Source organism: Actinia tenebrosa, unplaced genomic scaffold (assembly GCF_029948245.1).
Source record: "Actinia tenebrosa isolate PJP-AT-01 unplaced genomic scaffold, QUT_ActTen_1.0 PGA_scaffold5__44_contigs__length_20552954, whole genome shotgun sequence".
Classification (NCBI taxonomy): Eukaryota; Metazoa; Cnidaria; class Anthozoa; order Actiniaria; family Actiniidae; genus Actinia; species Actinia tenebrosa.
This window is the reverse complement of record NW_028292582.1, coordinates 3,095,162-3,120,449: the sequence shown is the minus strand read 5'-3', so window position 1 is coordinate 3,120,449 and position 25,288 is coordinate 3,095,162. Positions and strand designations below refer to the sequence as shown.

The 25,288-nt window shown below is 40.5% G+C and overlaps 1 protein-coding gene across 1 annotated transcript in view; it reads right to left on the bottom strand.

The window, feature by feature from the left end:
• Positions 1-23,627, bottom strand: part of LOC116289200 (uncharacterized) — a 51,063-nt gene extending 27,436 nt beyond the window's left edge. The window contains exons 1-19 of the mRNA XM_031696080.2: positions 23,435-23,627; positions 20,470-20,637; positions 19,031-19,374; positions 17,509-17,749; positions 16,298-16,537; positions 14,936-15,265; positions 14,132-14,296; positions 13,236-13,533; positions 12,157-12,422; positions 11,098-11,298; positions 9,955-10,292; positions 8,326-8,578; positions 7,081-7,641; positions 6,159-6,305; positions 5,104-5,658; positions 4,528-4,719; positions 3,008-3,348; positions 2,183-2,435; positions 1,045-1,614 (exon numbers count right to left, since the gene is read on the bottom strand). Coding sequence (XP_031551940.2) covers positions 1,045-1,614; positions 2,183-2,435; positions 3,008-3,348; positions 4,528-4,719; positions 5,104-5,658; positions 6,159-6,305; positions 7,081-7,641; positions 8,326-8,578; positions 9,955-10,292; positions 11,098-11,298; positions 12,157-12,422; positions 13,236-13,533; positions 14,132-14,296; positions 14,936-15,265; positions 16,298-16,537; positions 17,509-17,749; positions 19,031-19,374; positions 20,470-20,637; positions 23,435-23,510 — 5,539 coding nt within the window. The 5' untranslated portion in view covers positions 23,511-23,627. The remainder of the gene's footprint in view (positions 1-1,044; positions 1,615-2,182; positions 2,436-3,007; positions 3,349-4,527; positions 4,720-5,103; positions 5,659-6,158; positions 6,306-7,080; positions 7,642-8,325; positions 8,579-9,954; positions 10,293-11,097; positions 11,299-12,156; positions 12,423-13,235; positions 13,534-14,131; positions 14,297-14,935; positions 15,266-16,297; positions 16,538-17,508; positions 17,750-19,030; positions 19,375-20,469; positions 20,638-23,434) is intronic.
• Between the last annotated feature and the right edge of the window lie 1,661 nt (positions 23,628-25,288).

Below are 25,288 nucleotides of genomic sequence, written 5' to 3'. Positions count from 1 at the left end.
TAAGGTGACTGCCTACTTTTGAACGTTCGATTTGAGCCCACGATGTGCGCGCGCTCAAAAACCGCTGAAAAATCTACAAGATTTTATTGAAGAACCATACGCGTTTTGAGCTTCAACAGGGCAAAACCCTCAAATTTTGCACGGGACTCTCTATTTTTTAATAGCTCATTCGAAAAAACTAGTAAAATTCTAGGTTATATCAACATCTTAGGAAAAGTTTAAATCAGTAACGCATGAAAAAAATAGATTTTTGTAGGGATTTTTGTTCGACATTATGAGATTTTTTAAGAGCACTGAAGCTACAAAATATGACAAATCAATGTATCTCTTTGTCTTTTTGTCGAAAATATCCATGTATTATTGTAGAATGATTGACTAGCCTTCATTCGTGCAATCATATAGTCTGCAAATAACTATTATCTTATGAATCTAAATTTTTTTCTAATCACTTCCGGTGGCGCAATTTTTACTCCAAAAGCTCGTGCGTAGGCTCCCATTAAATGCTGATTATCTCGAAAACGAGCTCGGGACACCCTGTTTTTCTTTCCAGATTTGGAATCAGCATTAAATTTCAATTCGGAAAATCGAAGTTTTAAAAAATGTTTGAATCAATTTCCAAAAGTAGGCAGACACCTTAAGGCGGGAGCCTTTGCCCAATCTTCAGCTCCGGCTCCGTCACTAATTGCTGGATTTTATTAGAAGTAATTTCCCGTCTCATGTAGGATTTTATCAGTTGAATCAAAAGTGTTTAATAGAAGTCTTTTGACAGCACTTGGTGGCTGACAGCACATGTTTGACCAACATTCGGAGCAGATAATGGAATTAAAGGACTTTTATAAGCTGTATAACTTACATATACATACATATCACGTCTACACTGTATATTGCGTGCCCACGGTCATGGTAGAAGGCAGCACAATAAAATCCCCTTGCTCTCGGGAATTGAATTCTTTCTCATGCAAAACGACTGTATTGTTCCTGCCATCTAACATGGCTGCCGTCACGTGATGGTGCAAAACCTCTCTACCACCAACCCTCCCTTACCTCTACATATCGTCCTAGAGTTTCTCTCAGTAGAAGATATCATGTCATCATAGTTGCCTACAGTCAGATACTTCCTTGCAGGTTGAGTAACGAATCGCCTCAGGGATTGTACGTTTGTCTTTTCGCCTCCCAACACCAACATCATTAGTTTTATTCCCATGGATTTAATCTTCTTGGCAGCATCTTCCACAGCCTGTTCTTGCTCGGGTGGTATATCTCCTGGGACTACTAGGACAAAGGTCTTGGGTGCAGTAGGCCGTGTTCCACCATAGACAGTAAAACCATGGTCCGCAGCAACGTTCATAGCTTTAGCGACGTCATATCCGGTTCCTCTTAGCTCCAGTTCGCCAAGATAGTCATCGATCTCACTGGGACTATACATTGCATCAATGGGCTTTTCGAGGGCTGCTGAATCACTGTATGGTAGCATACCGATGTGAACAGCTCGATTATTGATCATAAATCGTCGAGTCAAACTTCTTAACATCGTCTGGATCTCTCCCAGGCCACCCCGAGTGACTTGAGTACCCACAGGGATACCATAAATAATATCCAGCGGTAGATCACAAACTATCAAAAAGATATATTAACATATAGTACATTAGTTTCATTTGCAACTAGGAAAGAAATACACCCTTTATTCAGGTGCAAATCCAGGGAGGGGAACCCACGGGACATAGACCCCTCCTCCCCCACTCAGAACGTTGGTTATGTATCTTGAAGTGTCATAGAAAGCATATTTTTGAATATTTTTTCCAAGTTCTGCAGTCATTCGCAACATTCGGTCAAGCCCCTGTTATTAAGATTGGCATATCATAACAAAGGCTGATCCCGGTAATCCCCCATTGGAGTTGAAAAATAACAAGAATAAAAAATAAGGTAAAACCAAAAAAGTTCGCTATTTGATGCCTTTCTAGGTAACAGTCATCCCCCTTTGAAATCGCTCTGTAGCTGCCATTATTTTTTATATGATCGATGGACCCAATCAACCTGGCCTCAAGTCACTCTCTTGATAATAAGATTATTTGTATGAGTTGTCTTTTGGTGCGCAATCGTTAAACAAAGAAATAATACTCCAGGGAATGACACGTGGTCAGAAATAAGAAAACAATGGGTTATATAGCTGTATTACTTTTACCTTTAGGTTTTTCAGCGCCTTCACAGATCCTATTCGACACTGCTCGTAAATCAGGTTTTAGTGCATCGTAGGTCGAGGTCATGAAGCCAGTCTTGTGGTGGAGCCTGGAAGCGACGTTACGTATGGAAGGAATGTCTTCGTTCCCACCAATAGCCATAAAGTAGACATCCACGTTGTTTTGAATCAGGAGACTGGCGTAACGAGCTGCATTTTTGGGGTTGGTGAATTTTCCCTGACTAATGATAAGTAAGGACTGAAAATTCAACAAAAATCTCACGTTAACCTTTGAAATTATAGCTACGAATGGTTAGACTTTCAAGTGGCTCGGATGACCACTTTAAATGGCGGTCCCGTCTCTCCACACTCATCATTACTAACCAATACCGGAGGGACGTAAAAGAACAACTAGTGAGAACGTAAAGAAACCCTGGCAGTGACCACCCTCAGTGCCTACACCTCATCTTAACCACCTCTCATTCATAACCCATTGTAAAGCGCCTTTGAGCATATCCGTATGGAAAACAGCGCTATATAAAATCATAATCATAAGCTACACATAACAGAAACAGGGACGGCGGAGCCATTTTTTGATTGGGGGGCTCAATAGTGACATTGTATGGCAAGGTGGGGGGGGGGGGGGCTGAGTTTAGTGAAAATGTATTAGAATTTCACAGAAAGTGGGGGGCTGAAGCCACCCCAGCTCCCCCGGTTCCGCCGTCCCTGAGAAAGAAGTCGAAAAAGACGTGTAGATGTGGAAATCCACTGACGAACTGAGCTCCTACGGTTTATAATGTATTCAGGTCCCAATTTTTATGACTTCCTTACCTTATTAACTCCCCTTTCACGGGCTCCACCGTCAACTTTATAAACCTCACCGTAGGCCGTTTGAAGAGCTCTTGATGTGGACGATGGTCCCCCTCCAGGGAATTGAATCCTGTCAATCGCCAAGTTTAGTTTTTGTTTGGTTGGGCTGCGGATAGTGTTAAACTTAAAATCAAGTTTGGGTTTCTCGCCATACGAGACGACAGAGACATGAGTTTGACCTTGACGGATGTTAAAGCCGTTAATAAGCTGCTTGACAAAGGTTTTCACTTTGTTGAAGCCAGTCTTGCCGACTTCATCGTTGCCCTCGATGAGAATAGCCAGATCATGTTTTCCCTTGCATTCTGGTGGAACAATAGCACATCAATGTTATCTTACAATGAAATAAAAAACACTTTTAAAGATAACTTCTGAGTCGTCCACCTAAAATCCGGGCACGGATATCTCACAAATAGAATCGAAATTCAACCGTCAAGTGATAGGTTTGGCGGAGGGAGGAAATTAAAAAAAAACAAAATAACAAAATTTCCAGCAAGTTCTTTCTTTTTGGACATCCAAAGGGAAATCCGAGTTCTTTAACGAAGAAAAGAATAACAATCAAGAGAAAGCTCAGTATAAATATGAGAAAATTACGCCCAAACTAATTTTGTTTTAGTCCATGTGTTCTGTCAAATGTTATCGGTGAAGAAAAGGAAAAACAAGAACGCCACGTTCACCTTTCATACATTCCTATCACTAAGTTTAATGAACCCCTTACATGTGACGTCAAAGCAGCTCAATTCGAAGGACAAAACAATAGAATTTAATGGAATGAGATTGGAAATTTATTGTTATGTCCTCCAAATTGAGCTGCAAATCGACGGACTGCAAGGGGTCTATAGTAGAACGGTTGCCGACCTCTATTAAGCAAAGCGATCAATTGACAATTTCCCAAAGATGATCGCTCAATAGAAGTTCATAGTTCAATTGCAGATCAGAACTTTTATAAAGTGGTTATTTCTGCGATCGACCTCTATTAAGCGATCACTTGATAATGGACCACTTCGACAATATAGCGGCCAACTTGGATCGCATGGCATTATGGGGAGTCCAGGGTTCAAATCAAAACAAAGATGGCGGATAGAGTTTTGTGTGTTTATCTTTCCTTCATGGGTAAAGGTAAAAGATGTGCCATCTTTGACTATAATAATGGCAGGCGATATAAAGAAAAATATATCATCAAGCCTTGGGAAAACCTACATAGCACTCAGTTGATGTAATGTATTTAAAAGATATATCGTATTTTGTTGTCGTTCTATCCATTGTATTAGGTGTAATTCATTGTACTTTTATGAACACATTACATCAACAGCTTGCTACGTAGGCTCTCTCATCAAGCCTTACATTAGTTCTATATTTGTCCCCTGGACGCCCCATGATGCCCTGCGATCAAAGATGGCCGCCGTATAGTCGAAGTAGTCTATTCCCCAAAATGGCCGGTAAATATAAGTCCATGTTTAGTTCAACTTCGGAGTAGCACCTACCCAGTGGTGGTTCCAAACAGACTGAATGACACCCAGATTCAGGATCTTTACAGCATTTTTGTTCTCCAGGACAAGGCCAGTCAGAATTCTGAGTTTGTCCCGCAGAAGTCCCGCAAGGAATGTATCTTGGTGGTACCACATCTCCACATCTTCCGATAGGCGCAGCCGCAGGTGGACACTTGCCTGGTTTAGCTGTAGAATGGGAAAATATTCAAACCATTGAAGTAAAGAAAAGAAATATAAAGTTGACTTAAAATGGGGATGAAGAAGGTTTAACAAGGATTTTGGTGAAGGAAAACTGTTGTAATCGTTCTTGCTTTACGAGAGTAGTAAATAATAGCCAGTGGCTAACAAACCTGTGGCCCTCGTACCATGATCAACTTGGAATTTAGAGTTGATTTTTTTACGGCGGAAAAAAGCCGGAAAACCGAGAAAAAAACCTCAAAGGGCAGGAAATGACCAATAAGTATCTCTACTCACATATGCGGGCGAGAGATGGAACATTAGCATCGCACACGCACACCAACTGCTCCCCCAAAAAACACTATGATAATAATAATAATTTTTACTACTTACGTCTGCAAAATGCCCTTACAACTTGGTCCCTAATTCTGCTCAAGTCTGCCGGAGAATTAGCCTTGAAAAACAGGTTATTTGTTGATATGCTCTGTAGTAAACCATCCTGTACTGCTTGATTCGTACCGATTGCCATGACTCTCATTCCATCAAGTTCCTTGACCGTCTGAGCGGATTTTGTAAACTCTGCCATAGGTAGCCCACCCGTGATAAATACGACCAATCTTGGATGACCCTGTCTCATACCTCCCTCCAAACTAAAATGATCTTTCCGGATGGAGGAGAAGGCAACGTTCAAGTTTCGACCGACTTCGGCCGAAGCCTTAATACCAGATAATAGCCCCAGTAGCTCTTTCTCGGGTTTTCGGTCGCGGAATCGGGCTAGAGTCTGTGCCGTTTCACCGTACGTCATGAGAGATATTCTAATGCTGTTTTCGGAGGCTGCTAGTGGTCGAATGATGCTACTAACGAAATTCTTTACCGCGTTGAGCTCGCCACCTGCTACACCTTGCGATGTGTCAATGGCGATCGTTACCTCCATGTTCACGAAACAATCTAAAAATCAAAAAAAAATCAGTGTTTCTCCTTCCTGGAGTTTTTCTTCCGCCAAAATCAGGGGTGCTTACCATTTAAACCACCCGGTTGGAAATTTATTGGTCAATGGTAATAAAAGAGCAGAAAACTTTGACTTATGAAAATGGTACACATGTCTACCGAAAGAAGCGAAAAGAGCGGGAAAAGAGGATTACATCAATCGGAAGACCTAGGTTTCCGGAACCTTCCGATCGCGGAACGATTGAGGTTTTTCCGGGTAAACAATAAGTACCCCAGGTTTATTTCTTATGTCGCTCCAGAACGCCTACAACAGATTTTAATTTTGAACCCAATTTAGACTCGTTAGCTTTAAAAAAAAGACCAGGCCTAATTTGCGAGGCGCGCCCTTATTACAAGATGGATGGTTCGCGGTGCTGGTACTATTATTTGCAAAGGGAAGAGTAACGGGCATGGCTGAGAATTGGTCACGGACGTCATCATTAAGGCTGAGGGTTACTTACTGTCTATTTTCGGGACGCAAGATCGTCGGCATCCAGGCGTGAGACAACACATGGTAGTAGGTGCTCCACAGTCTGCGTCAAGCGAACACGTTAGGGCAACGTCCTTGCATGATTCTGGTTGGGTTGGAGGACATTTACCATACCGACCTGAAATACAAAATCCCATCAACTTGACATCAAAACTGAAATACTGTTCACTGCCACAAATCCTCCACGAAACGCAAAGAAGAGGCTTTGTTGACTTCCTCTTCTTCTACCTTAAAGACTTTTTTGATTTTATCTCTGGTGGACTACCTGTTCGGGGAAAGTGCCACCGGACGGAAAGTGCCGTCGAGTCTTCTTCACCCTTTCCCTTTTTTATTGACACAGGGGCTCCGAAAGAATATCGAGAAAGAATTAGAAAGGCCTTTAGAGGCTAGTGCTAGCCCTCGTCAATCAAAGATGCCTTTATATCTAAGAAACATGATGTTCTTTTCGTATTTGAGGAAACTGTATGGTAATGACCTACAGCACGTACTCGGTACATGCCGTATCATTGAAATGGCTTCCTTTTTTGTCAATTCACCCAATCACGACGCTTAGTCACAGCTACGGTAGTGACCTACAGCACGTACACGGTACATGCCGTAACATTGAAATGACTTCCTTTTTTGTCAATTCACCCAATCACGACGCTAAGTCACAGCTACAGTAGTGACCTACAGCACGTACACGGTACATGCCGTAACATTTGAATGGCTTCCTATTGTTGTCCAGTAATTCATCCATTCACGAAGCGCATAGTCACGGCCACGGTAAGCTAGTACGGCTAAAATATACAACTATATAAAATATAAAAACTACAACTACGTGTTTTTTGCAATGTTTTCTACTTCTACTAAAACTTCTCTATTGAAAAGCTAACTAAAAAACAACTGTTTACCTCGACAAATAGTTTCCTTGATGTTATACACATTGCCATCCAAATCTCCAATGGTATCCCCAAACAAGAACTTAACGGATGGTTTCGATGCGACGTTCGAGTAGTCGACCAGTTTTCCAGCTTCGCTGAGCCCCAGCAGCACAACTTTGACTCCCATCTTCTTCAAATTATTTGCTGCTGCTAGAATGTTATCTAACGACGAGGATGGTTGCCGTGGTACAACGATCACTAAGGTCTTGGGCACAGTTTGACGGACACCCCCGAAGATCGTGAAGCCGTGATCCTTTGCGCGTTTGAATGCTGCTTCCACGTTGAAACCATTTCCAGATGGTTGGATGCTGTTGATGTATTGGACTAAGCCTTTGCGCGTGTAGATTTGGTCGAGTCTACGGGTCACGGCGGCGTCGTTGCTGTACTGTATGATCCCAAAGTGGGCCACCCGATTAGAGACGATGAAAAACTTGAGTAGGCTATTAAAGACGTTTTTGATTTTGCTGAAGTCGCCTCCGAGTGATGTCGCAGTTGGTATTGCGAAGTAGACATCTTGAGGTAGATTACAAGCTTCAAATAAAAAATGGATTGAAAAAAGGTTAGAAATCGTAATAAAGCATCGTAGTGTTGACTCAACAATTGATTGGTCTTCTATTACCACATTCCCATGCTTTTTCTTTGAAACTACATAACTTTGTTCCTTTGTTCCTTAGTTTATTTTTCCTTACAACTGATGATGAACGTTCTGTCGAAACATGCCTTCGAAATTCAAAAGTGTAGCATTCTTTATCAAATCCTTATCATTAGTCTCACATTGCGGAACGCTTGGTTTAATATTATGATACAAACGCAGGTAAAACATCATTTATTCAATTAATTTATTCGTTTGTCTATCTGCTTGAGCTTTTTGACCTCTCCCATATTCTTCATATTATTCTTCATTCAGACAAGCTGATGAACTCCCAAATATCCAAAACTTTAAATAAGAATGGCCCTTCTTTTTAATATATCTTTTTGTTGCCGAGATATTCAAATTAGAAATCACGAAATGATGACGTCAACCCAGGATCCTTGTAAAAAGTCAAATCATCAAATAGAGAATATCTCTGTGAGAATTAGCTCAAAATGACTGAAGCTTTTGGTGAGCATAGCGCATTATAACCAACACAGAATGCTTTGAATCCAGGAAGAGATCCTGTAGGCTTGATAGGCACCTTTAAATTAATGACAACAATGAATAAAAAAAAAGCTTACGTCGTAGTTTTTGAGCGCCATCGCAGACAGCCTTGGTAAGAGCACGAAGGTGTGGTTTCAAAGCGTCAAACGACGTTGTCATGAAGGCGTTATTTTCGATTTTCTTTGACACGATGTTTCTAATTGCAGCAATGTCACCCTGACCACCGACCGGCACAGCAAACACGTCCACTTGAGACTGTTTCAGCTGGCTCGCTAATAAGGCAGCTTTCTTGGCATCTTGAAACTTGCCTGAGCCTATGATAACGAGGGACTTAAAAAACATAAAGTCATTCTTAGTCAATAATAACATTCAGAGAAAACATATCTTGACCCGCCGACCGATCCAAAGACCATGGGGGGCTTACCATTTTAGTCCATCCATCTGGTTGGAAATTCGTTTGCTAATGGTAAAAAAAGAGCGGGAAACTTTTTCTTCCAAAAAAAAATGGTACTCACGTCTACCGGAAGAACCGCAAAGAGCGGGAAAAGTGGATTACCTCAATTAGAAGACCGAGTTTTCCGGCCGAAATTTACGATTGGAAATACACATATCATTTGTTTTCCAACCGGAATTTCCAGTTTTCCGGGATAAGTGGCAAGCACCCCGCGCCGGGTAAGGGACGGATGGACGGACGGACGGACGGACGGACGGACGGACGGACGGACGGACGGACGGACGGACGGACGGACTTAATGACTGAATCATCAATACCCGTCCAAGTTTCGCATTCGACGCATACCGCTTTTTTTGAAGACCAGACTCATTTGCAAAGGCTTAGCCTCGTTTATAAGCCAACTATTCACAGATACCATTAGACATTTCAAACCATTGGTGTTATTTACTTCGTATATTCTTTCCATTGAATAAACTTTCTTTTGATAATCTTTCCATTAACTTTTGCAAATTATTTGCTCTTAAACAAGGCTAAATCTGTACAAATGAGTAGAACACAGCGGTATTTAAAGAGTGAGAAGAGGGACTATAATATAGCTTATAATGCACAATCGACTAAATTACTCAATTCTGATTAGAAAAGAAGTATACAATTAGTTCCCATATAATACACTCTACAAAATCACTCGATTCTGATTGGACGAGAGGAGTACAACTAAATCCAAAATTGTACTCTGTAGAGTCCCAATTAAGTTGCTCAATTTTGTTCAGTGTTTCATAAACAAAAAATCACTGATCTTCTCGTACAATTCGGAATTTATAGATACCCGCCTAAAGGCTCGTCCAATTTTGAAAACCTTCAATACATTACTCGTACCTATATATTCCGATTTGTAACCGAGTTCGTGCGATTTTCTATACAAATTCGATGTGTACTCTGTATAGTCCCAGTTAAGTTTTATGCTTAATTTTGTTGGGTGTTTTATAAATAAAAAATCGCACGATCTTCCCGTTACTTCGGAAATGATAGATACTCGTAATGTTTTGAAAGTTCTCATATTGGACTCGCCTAAACTAGCTCGTCCTATACAAACGAATAAGAAGAAAGCTCAAACACAATAGAAAAGAAGTTTGTAACTATTTTGTATAGTTACTTTAGTATAGTTTTATCGTTTTTGGTTTTTCAACAAAACTAAAAAAAACAACCCTGTCCACACTAATCGTTAGTCACTATCACTTAATCAATTGTATACCTTATTACTGCGCTCACGTACTCCACCACTCTCAGTATAAATCGTATCTACGGCTTTCTGGAGACCGGCGCTAACTCCTGCTCCAGGTCCCGATTGGAACCTAACTTCATCAATTGCATTGAAGACCATTCTCTTAGTAGCGCCAGGGATTGAGTTAAAATTAAACTCAACTTTGGCCGCGTCACCATAGGTAACGAGTGCAACGTGGCTACCAAAATTGCTAATAATGAAAGCGTTAACGAGATCTTTAGCAAACGTCTTCATCTTCTCGAAGTTTTCTGAACCAACATCGTCCGAATTCTCCAGCAAGAAGGTCAAGTCGTACTGGCCTCGACATTCTGAAGATGTAAAAAGCAACACCGTTCATATGGAGAAAGAAGAAAGAGCAAGTGTCCGTATTACCATGTAAAAGTGAATGCATATCACTGGGGCCAAAACAAGTGTCCGTATTACCAGGGTGTTCGTAGTAAGCAGGTCAGTGTAAGAGTGAGTGCTCTTCACTGGGACAAAACAAGTGTCCGTATTACAAGGGTGTTCGTAGTAAGTAGGTCAGTGTAAGAGTGAGTGCTCTTCACTGGGACAAAACAAGTGTCCGTATTACAAGGGTGTTCGTAGTAAGTAGGTCAGTGTAAGAGTGAGTGCTCTTCACTGGGACAAAACAAGCGTCCGTATTACAAGGGTGTTCGTAGTAAGTAGGTCAGTGTAAGAGTGAGTGCTCTTCACTGGGACAAAACAAGCGTCCGTATTACAAGGGTGTTCGTAGTAAGCAGGTCAGTGTAAGAGTGAGTGCTCTTCACTGGGACAAAACAAGTGTCCGTATTACCAAGGTGTTCGTAGTAAGTAGGTCAGTGTAAGAGTGAGTGCTCTTCACTGGGACAAAAAAAGTGTTGGTATTACCAGGGTGTTCGTAGTAAGTAGGTCAGTGTAAGAGGGAATTCTTTTCACTGGGACCAAAACAAGCGTCTGTATTACCAGGGTGTTCGTAGAAGGCAGGTCCCCCCTTTGCAAACCTAATTATTAACATGCTGTTTTCTTTTGAACAAAATGTTGCCCGAGTTACGTTACACTGGCCATGTTTGGTCCACTTTCATAAAACACGGCCATTACATCAACAATTGTTTACTTCGTTTTTAAGGTACTTGCCGTTTGGAGGGTCAGCACAGGTGGTAATACAAGGATCAGCAGGGTTGGCACAACACTTCTGTTCTCCGGGGCAGATCCAGTCAGCTCCCTTTCCAGTCGGCTGGCCACCTGCCGAGGCACCGCAGCCTACATACTGCTCAGGTACGTACACGCCCCTGCAGGTCGGTGGTATTTCTACATCTTTACACTTGCCAGGTTTTGCTAAAACCAAAAGGAAAGTAAACATCAAGAGGTTACACCAGTTTCTCGAATAGTCAGTCCCCTTCACAGTACCCTGCGCCATCTTGAAAGGTAGCCGTGACTTTGCATCTAAGCGAGACGAACGGCGAGCTTGCAATGATAGAGACCTTTTTTTAACATTTTTAACAAGATGGTGCAAGGAGCGTTGAAAGGGACAATTGGTTTTAGCCTAAATTGGTTAAGTTGACGTAGTCCTCTAGAAAAAGTTTGTGTTGAAGCATGGCTAATACTAATAGACCGATCCCGGCTATGCCTTAGAGTCCACCCAAACAATGGCTACTTTTTCCAATGGAATACAGAATGTCCCACCAACAAACTCGAATTCATAAGATTTTTCCATAGCTGATGTTTTTTTAAATTGCATTGATTTTAAGACAGACATTTACAATTTTCAGCAATCGATGTCTGTTCCATGCTGTACTGTATATCAAAAACACATTTTAGCTTGTAATTAGGGAGATAGAATAATGAATGCGGGATTGGTGTTAGTCTCCTGCGCAGCCGCTATTAGTGTCGTCACGCCACGCTCACTCCCCTAAGCTACTTAGGGGAGTAAGCGTTGCGTTACGAAACTAATAGCGACTGCATAGGAGACTAGATTGGTGTATTATCATCAATATGCAAGACCAAGACCAAAATATTAAACTACCATCACTAAGACTTTTAAATTAGTGGGCCAAGTACAAAGTGAGCGGGCTACAAACGTATTTGCCGCTCTGCTTCTGATTGGGTGAGATGACTGCTGTGATCCATAGCGCTGGTTTTAAAAAAATATGCCCTCCAAAAAATCCATAGTGTGATATGTATCCTTTAGCTTACCGTGGCAAATTTCCTTTTCAATTGCCAGTCTATTAGTAGAAACAGCATCAGGTGAAACTGCAGGGAACACGTAGTTTGGTTTACTAGCAAGCTTGCTTAAGAAGTCCCGGCTGACGCCTGAATTAACACCAACTGCTATAATGTTGACATTTAGATCTCGTAGAGGTTGGGCAGCCTTGGCCAGGTCAGCGGAAGCAGCATCTGTGTCTCCACCAGCTAGGAAGATAACATAGCGAGGATGACCTTGTCGCATTCCTCCTTCCAAGCTAAATAAATAAAAGAATTTCGTGAAATGCTGGTAAAGAATCGATGGTGGGGTATAGTGGTAGTTCGCTTTCACCTTTGGCTTATCGGATTCGTTTTTTTTCGGCATCACATGTGAGCAGAGTTTGTTAGGTCTCTCCCTTAATTTGAGGGTAAGCTAAATTCCAATTCAATCTGTGAGTCAGCCGTGCCCTGACTTAGATCAGCCCAGAGGTTGCTTCAGGGTTGGATCTGTGAGTTAGCCGTGCCCTGACTTAGATCAGCCCAGAGGTTGCTTCAGGGTTCAATTTGTGAGTTAGCCATGCCCTGACTTTGAACAGCCCTGATGTTTGAGTTAGCCGTGGCCTGACTTTGATCAGCCCTGAAATTGTTTCAGGGTTCGATAAAATCCGAAATTTTGCTATAGCTATATGTAACCAATTGTCTTTGAATGCAAAAAAGTATCAATGTTTTAGATCTCGTTAAATCAAAAACGAAACGCCGGCTAAGCTGATAAGAAGGAAAAGAGAACCTTCAAATTTAATCGTTATCGTCAAACAACCTTTGGGTTACTGTAAGTCAGAGCACGGCCAACTCACAGATTGAAATAGAATGCAGTGTTCTAAGCTTTTTGGAGGCAAAAAAACAGGGCCCTTAAGAGCCAACAAATCCTACTCAGATGTGGTACCGAGTACAGTAATCAAACCCGTGAGCCAAGAGATAAGAGGCGCGTAAACTACGCTTATACGCAGCAGTTTTGCTTACGCCTTATTCAACGACCGGGTCTTAAGATCAATGTAAAGACGAGCAGGTTGCGATATATCATAGGTATTTACCTGAAAACGTCTTTCTTAACTGTTTCCAGGGCAAGATCCACTCTCCTGGTATTGTCATTCGTTTTGGAGAGTTTGGTGATAATGTCCTTGATTGACGGATCGGATATGAACTTATTGAAGTCCGCTACCCTCTTTGCAGTGGCACCATATTGTACTATGCCGAAGTGAATGCTGTTTTCTGAGTCAGCAAATGCATGGAGTAAATTTTTAACAAATTTCTTGCTGTTTTCGAAATCTTCTTCGCTTACGGCTGCCGAGGAGTCGATGGCGAAAGCGACATCCATAGTAATAAAGCAGTCTAGAACACAAAACATCAAACAAAAGGATTAATCACCACCATCATTATCATAATCTGCACCATCATCATTACCACCACCACCATCATCATCATCATCACCATCACCATTATCACCAACACCATCATCACCAACACCAACCCCAACACCATCATCACCAACACAAACACCACCACCAACAACAACAACACCAACAACAACGACAACGCCATCATCACCAACACCAACCCCAACACCATCATCACCAACACAAACACCACCAACAACACCACCACCAACAACACCACCAACAACGACAACGCCATCATCACCAACACCAACACCACACCAACAACAACAACACCAACACCACAACAACACCACCAACACCAACATCATCGTTATCATTGTCATATTTTTCAAGGTTGTTTAAAATGGGAAGCACTTCTAAAAATCTAGTATGTTCATGTTGACAATTCTGTAAAATTCAATATGCACAAATCATCATTATCACCACAACCGCCAAATATAACCAATACCAAAAAGGCCTGCCCTTAAAGACCTCTACATCTTTACCAACTACCACCGACCAAAGTAAATTGTCCCCTAAGAAATACTTACTCCGCACTCTTGGAGTACATTTGCCTTGGCCACAGTTGCCGCTATAGCAACACATTGATTCTTTATTGCCAGCTCCACAGTCTGAATCAATTTTACACGACCCTTCAGCACCTTTCTCAAGACACGGACCAGGAGCTTCGATAATGGGACACTTCCCGTAGCGACCTAAAAAAATGTATGTCTTTATAAGTAACAACTATTACAATTTAGCCTTTAAGCCACTTCAAGGAGTAGGCGTAGCTCAGTTGGTTAGTGCGCGACCTTCAGAGCTTGAAGTCCAGGGTTCGATCCTTAGGGTCTCCACGTCTGTTTCGACTTCTCTCTAATCGCGTGTGGTTTCAGCTTTGAATACTCTTAAAACAGAGCACTGATGGAGAGAGGGGTTAAAGTGCGCACCGTCGGCTTCCATTGACCGGACAGCAGTTGAATTTCAACTGAAGGAACTACCGACGTTAAATATAGGTACTTTACCTTTTTTCAATCATGTTTTTGGCTTCCTTCAGTAAAACGTTTCGACGGTTGCTGTTTACTCTATTTAAATTGTTTGACTAACAAAAGAGAGTGTCCATGAAGTTCTTCAATTGAAAAAACCTCTTTTTTTTTCAAACCCTGATCCAACCCTTTGGATTAGGATTAAGTCCAAGGCCCGCTAGCTCACAGATGAATTACTACATTAAGGAGCTTATTTTCAATAGCATCAAAATAGCCCATTGCAAGAGAGCAAGGTAAGGGTTAAACAACCCATACGAAAAATCCATTTGACGGATATAACAAAGGAAACAACAAAGAAAATATTCATTCTACCTTTGCATATGGTATCCACAGCTTCATATGAAGCCACTTTTATCAGCTCTGCTGTATCAAAACCTTTCAAAATGTACCTCGACTTAGGTTGGGAGGAGATGGTGCTGAAGAATTCTAACTGAGGATGGACATCCAGCATAACGAGCAAAAGCCTTACACCAATGCTTTTGAGCTTCAGGGATGCTTGCTTGATAGCGTCCTCACTGACTGTAGTTTGTTTAGGAACGAACACCACGAAGGTTTTGGGGTAGATTTGTCGAACTCCACCGAACATCGTGAACGCTTGATCAGCTGCTTTTCGAAGTGCTTGTTCTAAGTTGACTCCGGTACCTTTGAGGTAAAAAATATTGTGGGCGTTAAGCTATTAAAACCCATAACGAATCAGTGGAACGTAACGCTGCGCGTAAGCCTTGAAATAAAGTTTTTGTACCATCAAGAGCCGGTTACCATAATACAGCATGTACTGCCTGTGGTTAGATGGCAGAACAATAAAATACCTTTGCTCTTGGAAATTAAATTCTTTCTCATGTAAAACGACTGTATTGTTCCTGCCATCTAACATGTCTGCCGTCACGAGATGGTGCAAATGAGATGCAAATGAGACAACAAGCATTGTATCGACCCGATAGCCTCAATTACATGATTCTTAAAACAAACGAAAAATACGGCATTGCGGGCTCAACTGTAATAACAGCTACTGCATCGTTTGTCCATCTCTGGATTTTACAGTGTGAGCACGACTTCAAAAGTATTGGCAATCACGTGATGTTCTCCGCCAATCAGCTTTAATAGCTTTGGTGTACCTCTAGTCAGTACTCGCAAGTAAATTTTCTGTAAATATCCCAGGACGATTTTTATAAACCAGTTACAGCTCGGGGGATTACTGCTTATCTAATCAAAACGTTTGAATACAGCACCGTCAAGGTCAAGGTACGGTGCTTCAGTCCAACAATGCATAGTAAAACAGTGGTAAAACAAAGGATTGTGCACAGTCACGCTTGAAAAAAAGTGAACAAAGACCTATAACAAAAGGTTTTCCTAACCATTCCCCTCTATTAACTATGCCGTGAGTTTTTAAAAGACACACAAAATTTGCTCTGTATAGAGCGTTTCCACGTGACGTCACAGTGGCCATGTTGGTTTACCAGAACAAAACATTTTCTATCCTCGGGGAATTGGACTCGTTTTTTTATGCAAATACTGTGCAGAAAGTTTCTATTGTTTGATAAACCAATATGGCTGCCTTGTCACGTGAGTCAAAACGCTCTATTGCGCTCTAAGACCCTAACACAAATTGTTTTGTAATGGTATTTTCTGAAGTGAGATTGCGCAAAAAGGCGAGGCCTAAACATTTGTCCATACCTCTTGGCTTCATATTGTTGATAAAGGTATTGAGCTGGGATGTCTGATAGAATTCATCCAGTTTCACTGCCATGGAGGCAGTATCGCTGTAGCGAATCACACCAATATGGCTGTTTCTGTTGTCCACTTTAAACAAACTACCAATTTTGATGAAAAATCTTTTGATATCATTGAAGAGCTTGGGATCGATGTCGCTGGAGTCAGGGATACCAAATACAAGTTCCACGGTTTCTTTACAAGCTAAAATAAAGGAATTACCGTAGGTTATTAGATATAGCAAGAAGTAAGTTCTACAGTTTTGAGTTCTTTATTGCGCATGTTGGCCTCAATTGAATTACTGGGCCTTAATCAGCTGATAAAAAAAATTCAATCTCCTTGCTCCAAGTGGTGGCCAAACACTGAATACCATGTGCTGTCAACCAGAAAGTGTATTAAAGTGTATTTGCGATTCTGCTAATGAACATTCCCCACGAGACAGAAAATGACGTATAGGCCAGTGAAATTCTGCGCTCTCATTGATTACGACTTCAATCCATTTTTACCAAAGTCCCTTTCATATTCCCTTTTTTCGCCTAATAATCGCCATTTTCGAATCCTAGATACTAGTTTTTTCCTGTTCTCTGGAGATTGAAATTCTTTTGTTTTGTCCTCCAAATTGCGCTGCTTTGATATCACATTTAAGGGGTCCATTCCTAAAATTGTGATGCATGATATTAATAAAGAATCGAAGATATGTAGATGAAACCTTTAGCTTATTCAAAAACGAAACGGATGCTTTAAAGTTTTTTGACTACATTAATTCTAAGCATAACAACATCAAATTTACTATGGAAAAACAAGATCATGTTTTGCCCTTCCTTGATATACGTATTCTTCGTTTGCACGTTACGTCATCGCGGCCATGTTGGTACCATTTAACAAAAGATTTCTCATTAGCATCCACTGTTAACGGTACCACAATGGCCGCCATGTTTTTGTCTTTCTACTCTCTTGGGAATGCTTGCAGCCCATCAGTAGAAAACATTCATAGGTCTATTTACCAACTATATCAGTTTTTTACCACTATCATAAAAAGTTGGTTTATTGCGCACTTTGATCGATCGCATTTATAAGATCAATAACACATTGCTAGAACATCCACTGATGATGGCGGTATGTACGCCGAAACATGTTTGGATTAAAGAAACTTGTTCTCAAGATTAATATCTCACCTTGACATTGAGCTTCTGTGATCTCTCTGACCTTGGTAGACAGGTCGTCGAAATTCTTGGCGCTGAAAACAAAGTCTTCAGAGCTTGCCATATCAAGCAGCTCAAGAACATCGATATCACTACCGACTCCAAGTGAGTACACGTTGACACCCTTGGCCTGAAGACCGGAAGATGCGACTTGCAGTGGTGTGTAAGGACCTTTTTTTTTGGTCTGGATACCGTCAGTCAGGACAAGAGCCACCTGATCAAAATATATTGGAAATATTAACTTTTATTTTCGTCAATAGACCCGTTTCGAATTCCAAATTACCGCTGTGTTTCTTGATTACAGACTCATTTGCACAGGGTTAGCCTCGAGTTTGTGCAGAATATTCACGTGTTGCAGTCAAGGTCCGTCGAGCTTCAAAGTGTTTGTATTGTTGAAGTTGTGCATTCTTTACTTTACCGTTGGTATTTGTGAATATTTAAACACTGATACGAGGCTAACCCTGTGCAAATGAGTCTGTAATCAAGGAACACAGCGGTAACTTGGAATTCGAAACTGGTCTATAGGGGGACGAAGTTTAACACTGCTTCAGTAGTGTGGATCTTCTTCCACTGGATTCCAGAAGTTGATTTTTTTTAAAAGGGAGAGGAAAACAGAAGAGCCCGGTGAAAAAGAACTCGAAGCACAGAGAGAACTAACAAGCAACTCTACTCACGTACGACGCCGAGACCGACGGGAATCAAAACTGGGTCGCCTTGGCAAGATCTACGCGTTTTCATTGCTACGCTAAATTAGCTATTGCGAGAAGTTAAGAAAAAAAAAAACCAGTTGCAGTTGCGATACATATTTTCCAAAATTTTTTCGTCCTTTTAAACGGTCCCACAATGCACTACTCAACCCAGCTTTTTCTTCAACCTTGAATTGGTGTATTGTTAAGTACTCTACTGAAACTACTACAGACGCTGTCGTTATTTTTATATTTATTGTTGTTGATACTATTGTCGTTGTGTACTCTACTGTTATTCTATTCTTTGTCATTATAGTTATTCTTAGGTTGTTTTTGTCGTTGCCGTATGTTGTCATTGTCATTCTTGTTGTTACTGGTTATTATTATTATTATTATTATCTGTTTTCAATAGGACGTTTTCACGATTTCATCATTTGACTCCCACTACCAAGATGCTTCGCCAAATTTCTTTCTTATTTAAATTTGTATTCTCTCATGAGAATATTAAGACATTTGGTGCGAATTAACTGAACAAAAGAAAGTGTGCAAGGGAGTCTGGTAGTAGAGGTCAATGACGCCATCGTGCAAACGTCCTATTGGTCTCGATTTTCAATCTCACCAATATTAATCATTATTGTTATTATTATTATTATTATTATTATCACTATATTTTTTATATTATTATCACTATTATCATTATTATTATCATTATTATTGTTGTTGTTATTTTTGCTCTTGTTATTAATGCTGCTGTAGTTGTTGTCAGCTGTACACATTCTTAATTTCTGTTGTCGTCTCAAACAATATACCTTTCGGACATCTTTTCTCATTCCGGATTTTTCCGTAAACAGATCTTCCCCAGCTAATACAAGAGCCCTGTCGATGAAAGTCCTTCCCTTTTGCAGTCTAAATTTCGAAATGTCTCTCTTAATGTTGATGGCGTTCAACTCGACTCCAGTGTACTTATTAAACCGGATCATAATTTCTGGGTCATCACTGTACATCATGATGGCAATATGAGTCCCCTTTTCAGAAATATCGTAGATATCCACCACTGACTTGGCGAAGTTTAACACCTTGACCCAGTTCCTTCTGCCGATACTACCAGAGGAATCCAGCAACAGGGCAAGATCGATCGGAATAGGACATCCGTCTGAAAAAAAACAAAACGTGGAGAGTCTGAACACTGCCAAGGTAATGAAATGATGCCATTATCTATGCAACCAATCAAGCCAAAGTAATAAAATGATGTCACCCGTACTAGAATGCAGTGGTAATGGAAGAACCTCGTACGGGGAGTGGTCGAGTTGTGAAATATTTTTTTCGGTTCGCCTATCACTAGGGTTTTCTGAAAAAAATATCAGAAATGGTATCCCATAATTTCTAATATACTTTTGGTATACTTTTGTGTATATACAAAAGGATCAGAATTTCTGCATATCGCTGTATATATATATATGTGTGTGTGTGCGCGTGTGTGTAGTCGATCGCCAGTAAAACAGTGCTCGATACTTTATGTAGAGCGAAATATATATATATATGTGTTAAGTGTAGAAATCACACGACCATAATTTGTTCTCTACAGAACTGTTTCGTGAGTCGGACTCACTCGTCAGGAGATTTTAATGTTTGGATTTTACAAAGCATTCACTTTATATTGCTATTTACATAATTATGCCAGTTCAGTTGTTATGCAACAACGCTTTGTTTCTATGTCTACACGAAGAAATGAGTTCGTTTCGTCACGTGCATGGACCTTTAAACCCCATCAACTCCTCTTCATTAATATTCTTTATATAAAGAATACTAATGAGGACGACCTCTTCAGAGATAAAGGTCAATAGGATTAGTCTCCCGTTCATCCATGACCTATAAATTATCGTTGTCTACTGTGCCCCTGTCTTGACATGTTGTCTTCAACTTGTGGGAGCTTTGATTTTAGACGGTACGATTTTCGCCTACAACTATCGTATACAACACGCTCGCGTCTGTCGTAGGCGAGTTGTAGGCTTGATTTACACGCTACGACTCGAGTTGAAGGATGGCGCGAGCCTGTTGTATACGATAGTTGTTACCAGATTGATGAGAGTCATTCCAGGAGCGTAGCCACGATTTTTCGAAGGGAAAGGCAAAAATCAAAATTCCGCTAATATGTCCCCCCCCCCCCCCCCCCCCCGCTTTATTACGACGTACGGCTAGAATCAACAGCTGCTCGATTGAAAGTAAAGTCTTGTTTGTTTTTTCATACCTGGTATAACAGTATTTTGGCAGGACAGAAAGCATTCCTTGTCTGTCGGGCAGCATCTTTGACCACTTTCACACTCAGCATCAGCACTACATTTGTGCGCAACGCCTTTGCAGAATTCTGCTTTCTTCCAGTTTGGGGCTTTTGGACATACTCGCCTTTGGTAGAGTTCTGAAGAAAAAAGGAACATTTTTCGTCACTATCTACAAAGCTCGCTGTAGAGGCTATGCACGATCACATGATGGGGGGAAAATGTCCGAAAAATATCGAGCAAGATCGACTTCAGTGACAAATATATCGAGCAGTAAGCCTTTTGTAATGAAAACTTATGGTGGAAATTGCAGTTCTGAACTTCTAGATTTCAAAATGTTCTGGGGGGATGACCACACGCCCTGCCCTAAGATAAAAGGGTCTAAAAGAGGACTTACGAACCCTTTCTTGTCACGACGCTTAATAAACCAACCACCTTCTTAAAATTGTCAGACGTTCCCATGATTTTTGCATCCTGTAATGTCGTATAATACCAGCATTTTATAATATGAGAGAAAAGGTATCCATTCATATTCCCAAGGATCCCTTCATATTTCCAAGAGAATTAAATAAAAAATAGTATAATGAACCAAAAAAATAAGTTTTAAGAAGAATCTTCATACTTTGATTAAAATTTAAATTAAAAAGCGGTTAAAATTCGTCCTGCAATAACGAGAAAACTAAAAAAAGACAGGCTGGGATACCTGTGTGGGAACTTCTGGATAGACAGATAAGCCGCTACCCCATATATTCTCCGTTTGGATTCCTGTGTTAAATCTTACGGCAGAGAAGAACTAGGAACGAGAAACGAGAGAGGAGGAGGAGTGGGCTTTATTCTCACCACAGGAAGCCAAAAGCAAAAAGAGCCAAGGAGATGCCTGGGGACGAGGCTAAAGCCGTATGTGTATACATCGGAATGATAGTTGTGTCGACGTATATAACTCAGAATAGTCCCACAGGGAGCCCTGCTTGGTGATGCTAAATCGGTAAAACGATCATGTTTCATATGTTGATGACATTACATATTCATCGTAGGATTTCACCTACGTCATCATGAATTTCAAAAGCGAAAATTCGTATTATGAAATAAAAGTTTCATAATCTTGTAAAGTGGTCAAAACTACATATTCTGGCCAATTTTCGAGGCTGTAAAGCATTTCGTTGCGGAACTAGAGGCGAGTAAACATGACACAATTTTTGGTTAAAATGTATGGAGCGGCCATCTTGGTGTTCCAATCATGGCGGACGAAATTTCAAATGCTTAAGATGATGGAATTTTTAATATTTTTGACTATATTTCACTTAAATATACTTTAAATAGATATTTTAAACGCGTCTAAGGGAAAATCTTTCAACTACTGTAAATTATTTTTACTATTTTGATCGCTATGATAGACGTGACGGTATTGCGTAACACAAACTCAACCATCATAACTCGGGAACCAAACATCAAAATGACTCGAGCTTTTTGTGACTTATAACATTGATTTCTAAACCATACTTGAGAAATGCATTTATACCATCAATAGTTTAGATTTTGATGTTTTGATGACGTCAAGTGAAAACCAATAGACTCTCCTTTCTCTCTTTTTAACGCGTGCGTTACACTTAGCCGTTACGTATTTGAATTTGAATTTATTTGGATATTAAGTTACGCGTTACAAACACTGGTGTTCTATTACATAGTGATCGTTGGTGCATTGAGTTACGATTATTATGTAATGTCATCAACATATGAAACGTGATCGTTTTACCGATTCAGCATCACCAAGCCGGGCTCCCTGTGTAGTCCTAAATAAAAGCTACGCCTGGCGGGGGAAATTAAATTGAGAAAAATGGAATTTTTCCTTAACGCTTGCCATGTATGCAGCAAAAAGTTTGACTAGTTCAATTACCTTGCCTCAGGGAATTTCGAATTCAATGTAAGAAAATTTTAAGCCGACAAAAGGCCAGTAAAGTCAGGTCAACAGAATCAAAGACCCATTCATTAGATCCACAGAAGCCATCAAGTATTACTGCGCATGACGTTACTTAGCTTACTTCCAGAATGAGTAAATCAGGAACAGTGAATGAAGAGTGCACCAAAATGCATTTGTGACAGAGTTCAAGTTCGGGTGCTGTGTCGAATGTGAGAGGTAAAGGCGATCTTAAATAAGTAGAATGAGATGGATAAAAAGCCAAAATATAATGCTCTTGTATGACAAATAAAGCCGCCAAAAGCCGGATTGTGTGACTGTATTAAGCGAGGAAAATAAAATATCTTCAGATCAAAAGGGCTAGACACTTTTATACTTAGAGTCATAAAAGCCATTGTTTTCAATCTTGTCCATATATGTTAACACAATCTCATAACCACGTCCTTTGTTTTGCTTATACTATCAATTCAATAAACACAAGTGGGAAGCCTAATAAAGTTATATGAACAAAGGCCAATTTGATAATTAATTGACCACATTTTCTAATCCTCAAATTCAGTTCTTCAGAGATTTTAAAGGTGTTTGATAAGAAATTAAATAAACGATGAATGAAATGTTGTTCCTGCTCGACTGACTTGCGTTCTTTGCAGACAGTTCATGACTAGAATGTTCTAAAGGATTTACCAGAGGTTAGACTAGGTGAAGAGCTTGTAATTTGAAGTCATAACTACTCATTTCAACTTAATATTTCGACCAAAACAACTGGAATTGTAGCAAATGAAACGGCGTATTAAATGTGGATGTAATCGTTCCTGTTGGAGATAAATCTATACGGTTAGTTTCATCGTGATAGTTTCTATTAAAAACCGCCGCTGTTTTTGCTACCTGGAATTCAATGTAATTTAGAAGAGTAAGCCAAGTCCTAAAAGGGCTATATAAATTATCACCGAAGACTTGGTTAAAGCGTGTTTGATATATTACAGTATCTAGAGAACTCAACTACCTAGTAAATTCAAACTCACCTCCAATTACAGGCCCAACAATCCACGCAACTAGGAGCAGGAGAAGCAATCTTCTCGGGGCTAAGGCAGCGATCATTTTCGATGCACTACACGACCATTCCCCGGAGATTTCAAGGCCCTACTCCAGCAAACTTAACGCTAACCCAAATCTGCTTACAAGACAGACTGGACGTCAAACAATGAGGCAATTTTATTCGTTCGGAGATTGGAAGCTCCAGGGGTCACTTCACAGAGGGAGTTGACAGATAGTAACTGGGTGTCAGATTTCAAGGCAAAATTACCAATCATTCTCATGACTCCTTCCAAAGCAGTAATATTGGTGAGCATATTTGATCATGTATTCCACAGATTTGACCCTAAAAGTGTAATAATAAAGGTTTTTTGTTAGCTGGTGTTGGCATGAGTGACTCTTACAAAGATGCGCTTCCTGTTCTCTTTCTTGCATTCCTCAGTTCTTGATTTCCACCCTCCAACCGCACAACCATCCCGATATGGTGGTTGTGCGGTGCGGCGAATCATTTATGAATTAGAGGAGTGCTGTCTTTGGTTTGCTTTTGATGTTGTTTTTTTTCTTCCGGCGAAAAATATCCGATCTTTGACAATTCTTTGTCAAATCAGTACAACCGGTTGGCTCAGTTGGTTGAGCATCGGACTTCCCGGCCGGACCAACACTACCCTGCGAGCAGAGGTTTTTTTCTGACCCTCCGTGGAGCTGGCTGTCGGGGTAGATCAAAACTCAAAGTCTTAAAATAACAAATAACTGAGGAGAAAGTGCTGCCTTTGTAATTACATCAAATGGTTAGACTTTCAAGTGGCTCGGATGACCATTTGAAATGTCGGTCCCGTCTCTCCACACTTACTAACCAACATCGGAGGGACGTAAAAGAACCACTGCATGAGGACGTAAAAAAACCCTGGCAGTGAACACCCTCAGTGCCTACACCTCATAATAACCATCTCTCATTCATAAATCATTGTAAAGCGCCTTTGAACATATCTATATGGAAAACATATAAAATCATAATCATAAGCTACGTATACACATAACAGAAAGAAGTCGAAATAGACGTGCCTGCTCCTAAGGTTTATAATGTATTCAGGTCCCCATTTTTATGACTTCCTTACCTTATTAACTCCCCTTTCACGGGCTCCACCGTCAACTTTATAAACCTCACCTCATACATGTTCATCGACATCCTGTTATCAAACTCAGCACTAAATCTAAACCTACCACAGCTTCAGAAAACTTTCTCTCTGCTAGTTTTAACATCTAGCTGTACAACAAATCTTTTCTTCTCGAGACTCTATTCGCAAACCTTAGAGAAGCTTATGTTATAACTATTGCTCTTGAACGGCCTCAACAAACAGGACTGAAACTTAATAAGCATCCTATTCCTTTTATTATTTTCTTATTCATATTCTCTGTTTTTACGTATTTTCTTTTTATATTATTTCGTCCTCATTTAAGTTCTTACTACACACGTATATTCAATGGCTGATTGATAGTGTCCTCAACTCACAGATCGAATATGTATACTCAAAATGCACTCCCTGGACCGGTTTTTTCGCTTCAGACCACGTGTCATTCTCAAGTGCATCATATCTTTGTTTAACGGTTCGCGCATGAGAAGACACATGAATATGCATGTAAACTCAAACAAAGGACCTACTAATTGCCCTATTTCACTATGACGTCACATCAAAACAATCTATTGTTTAAACGCAAAGGATCATGGTCGTCGGAGGGGGTCAAATCTAAAACCCGCGTATCAATCCACGAAGAGAAGTAGAATAGCCAGCAAACGCTCAGAATATTTTAAGTACATATTAACACATATTATATCTGAAAACCAG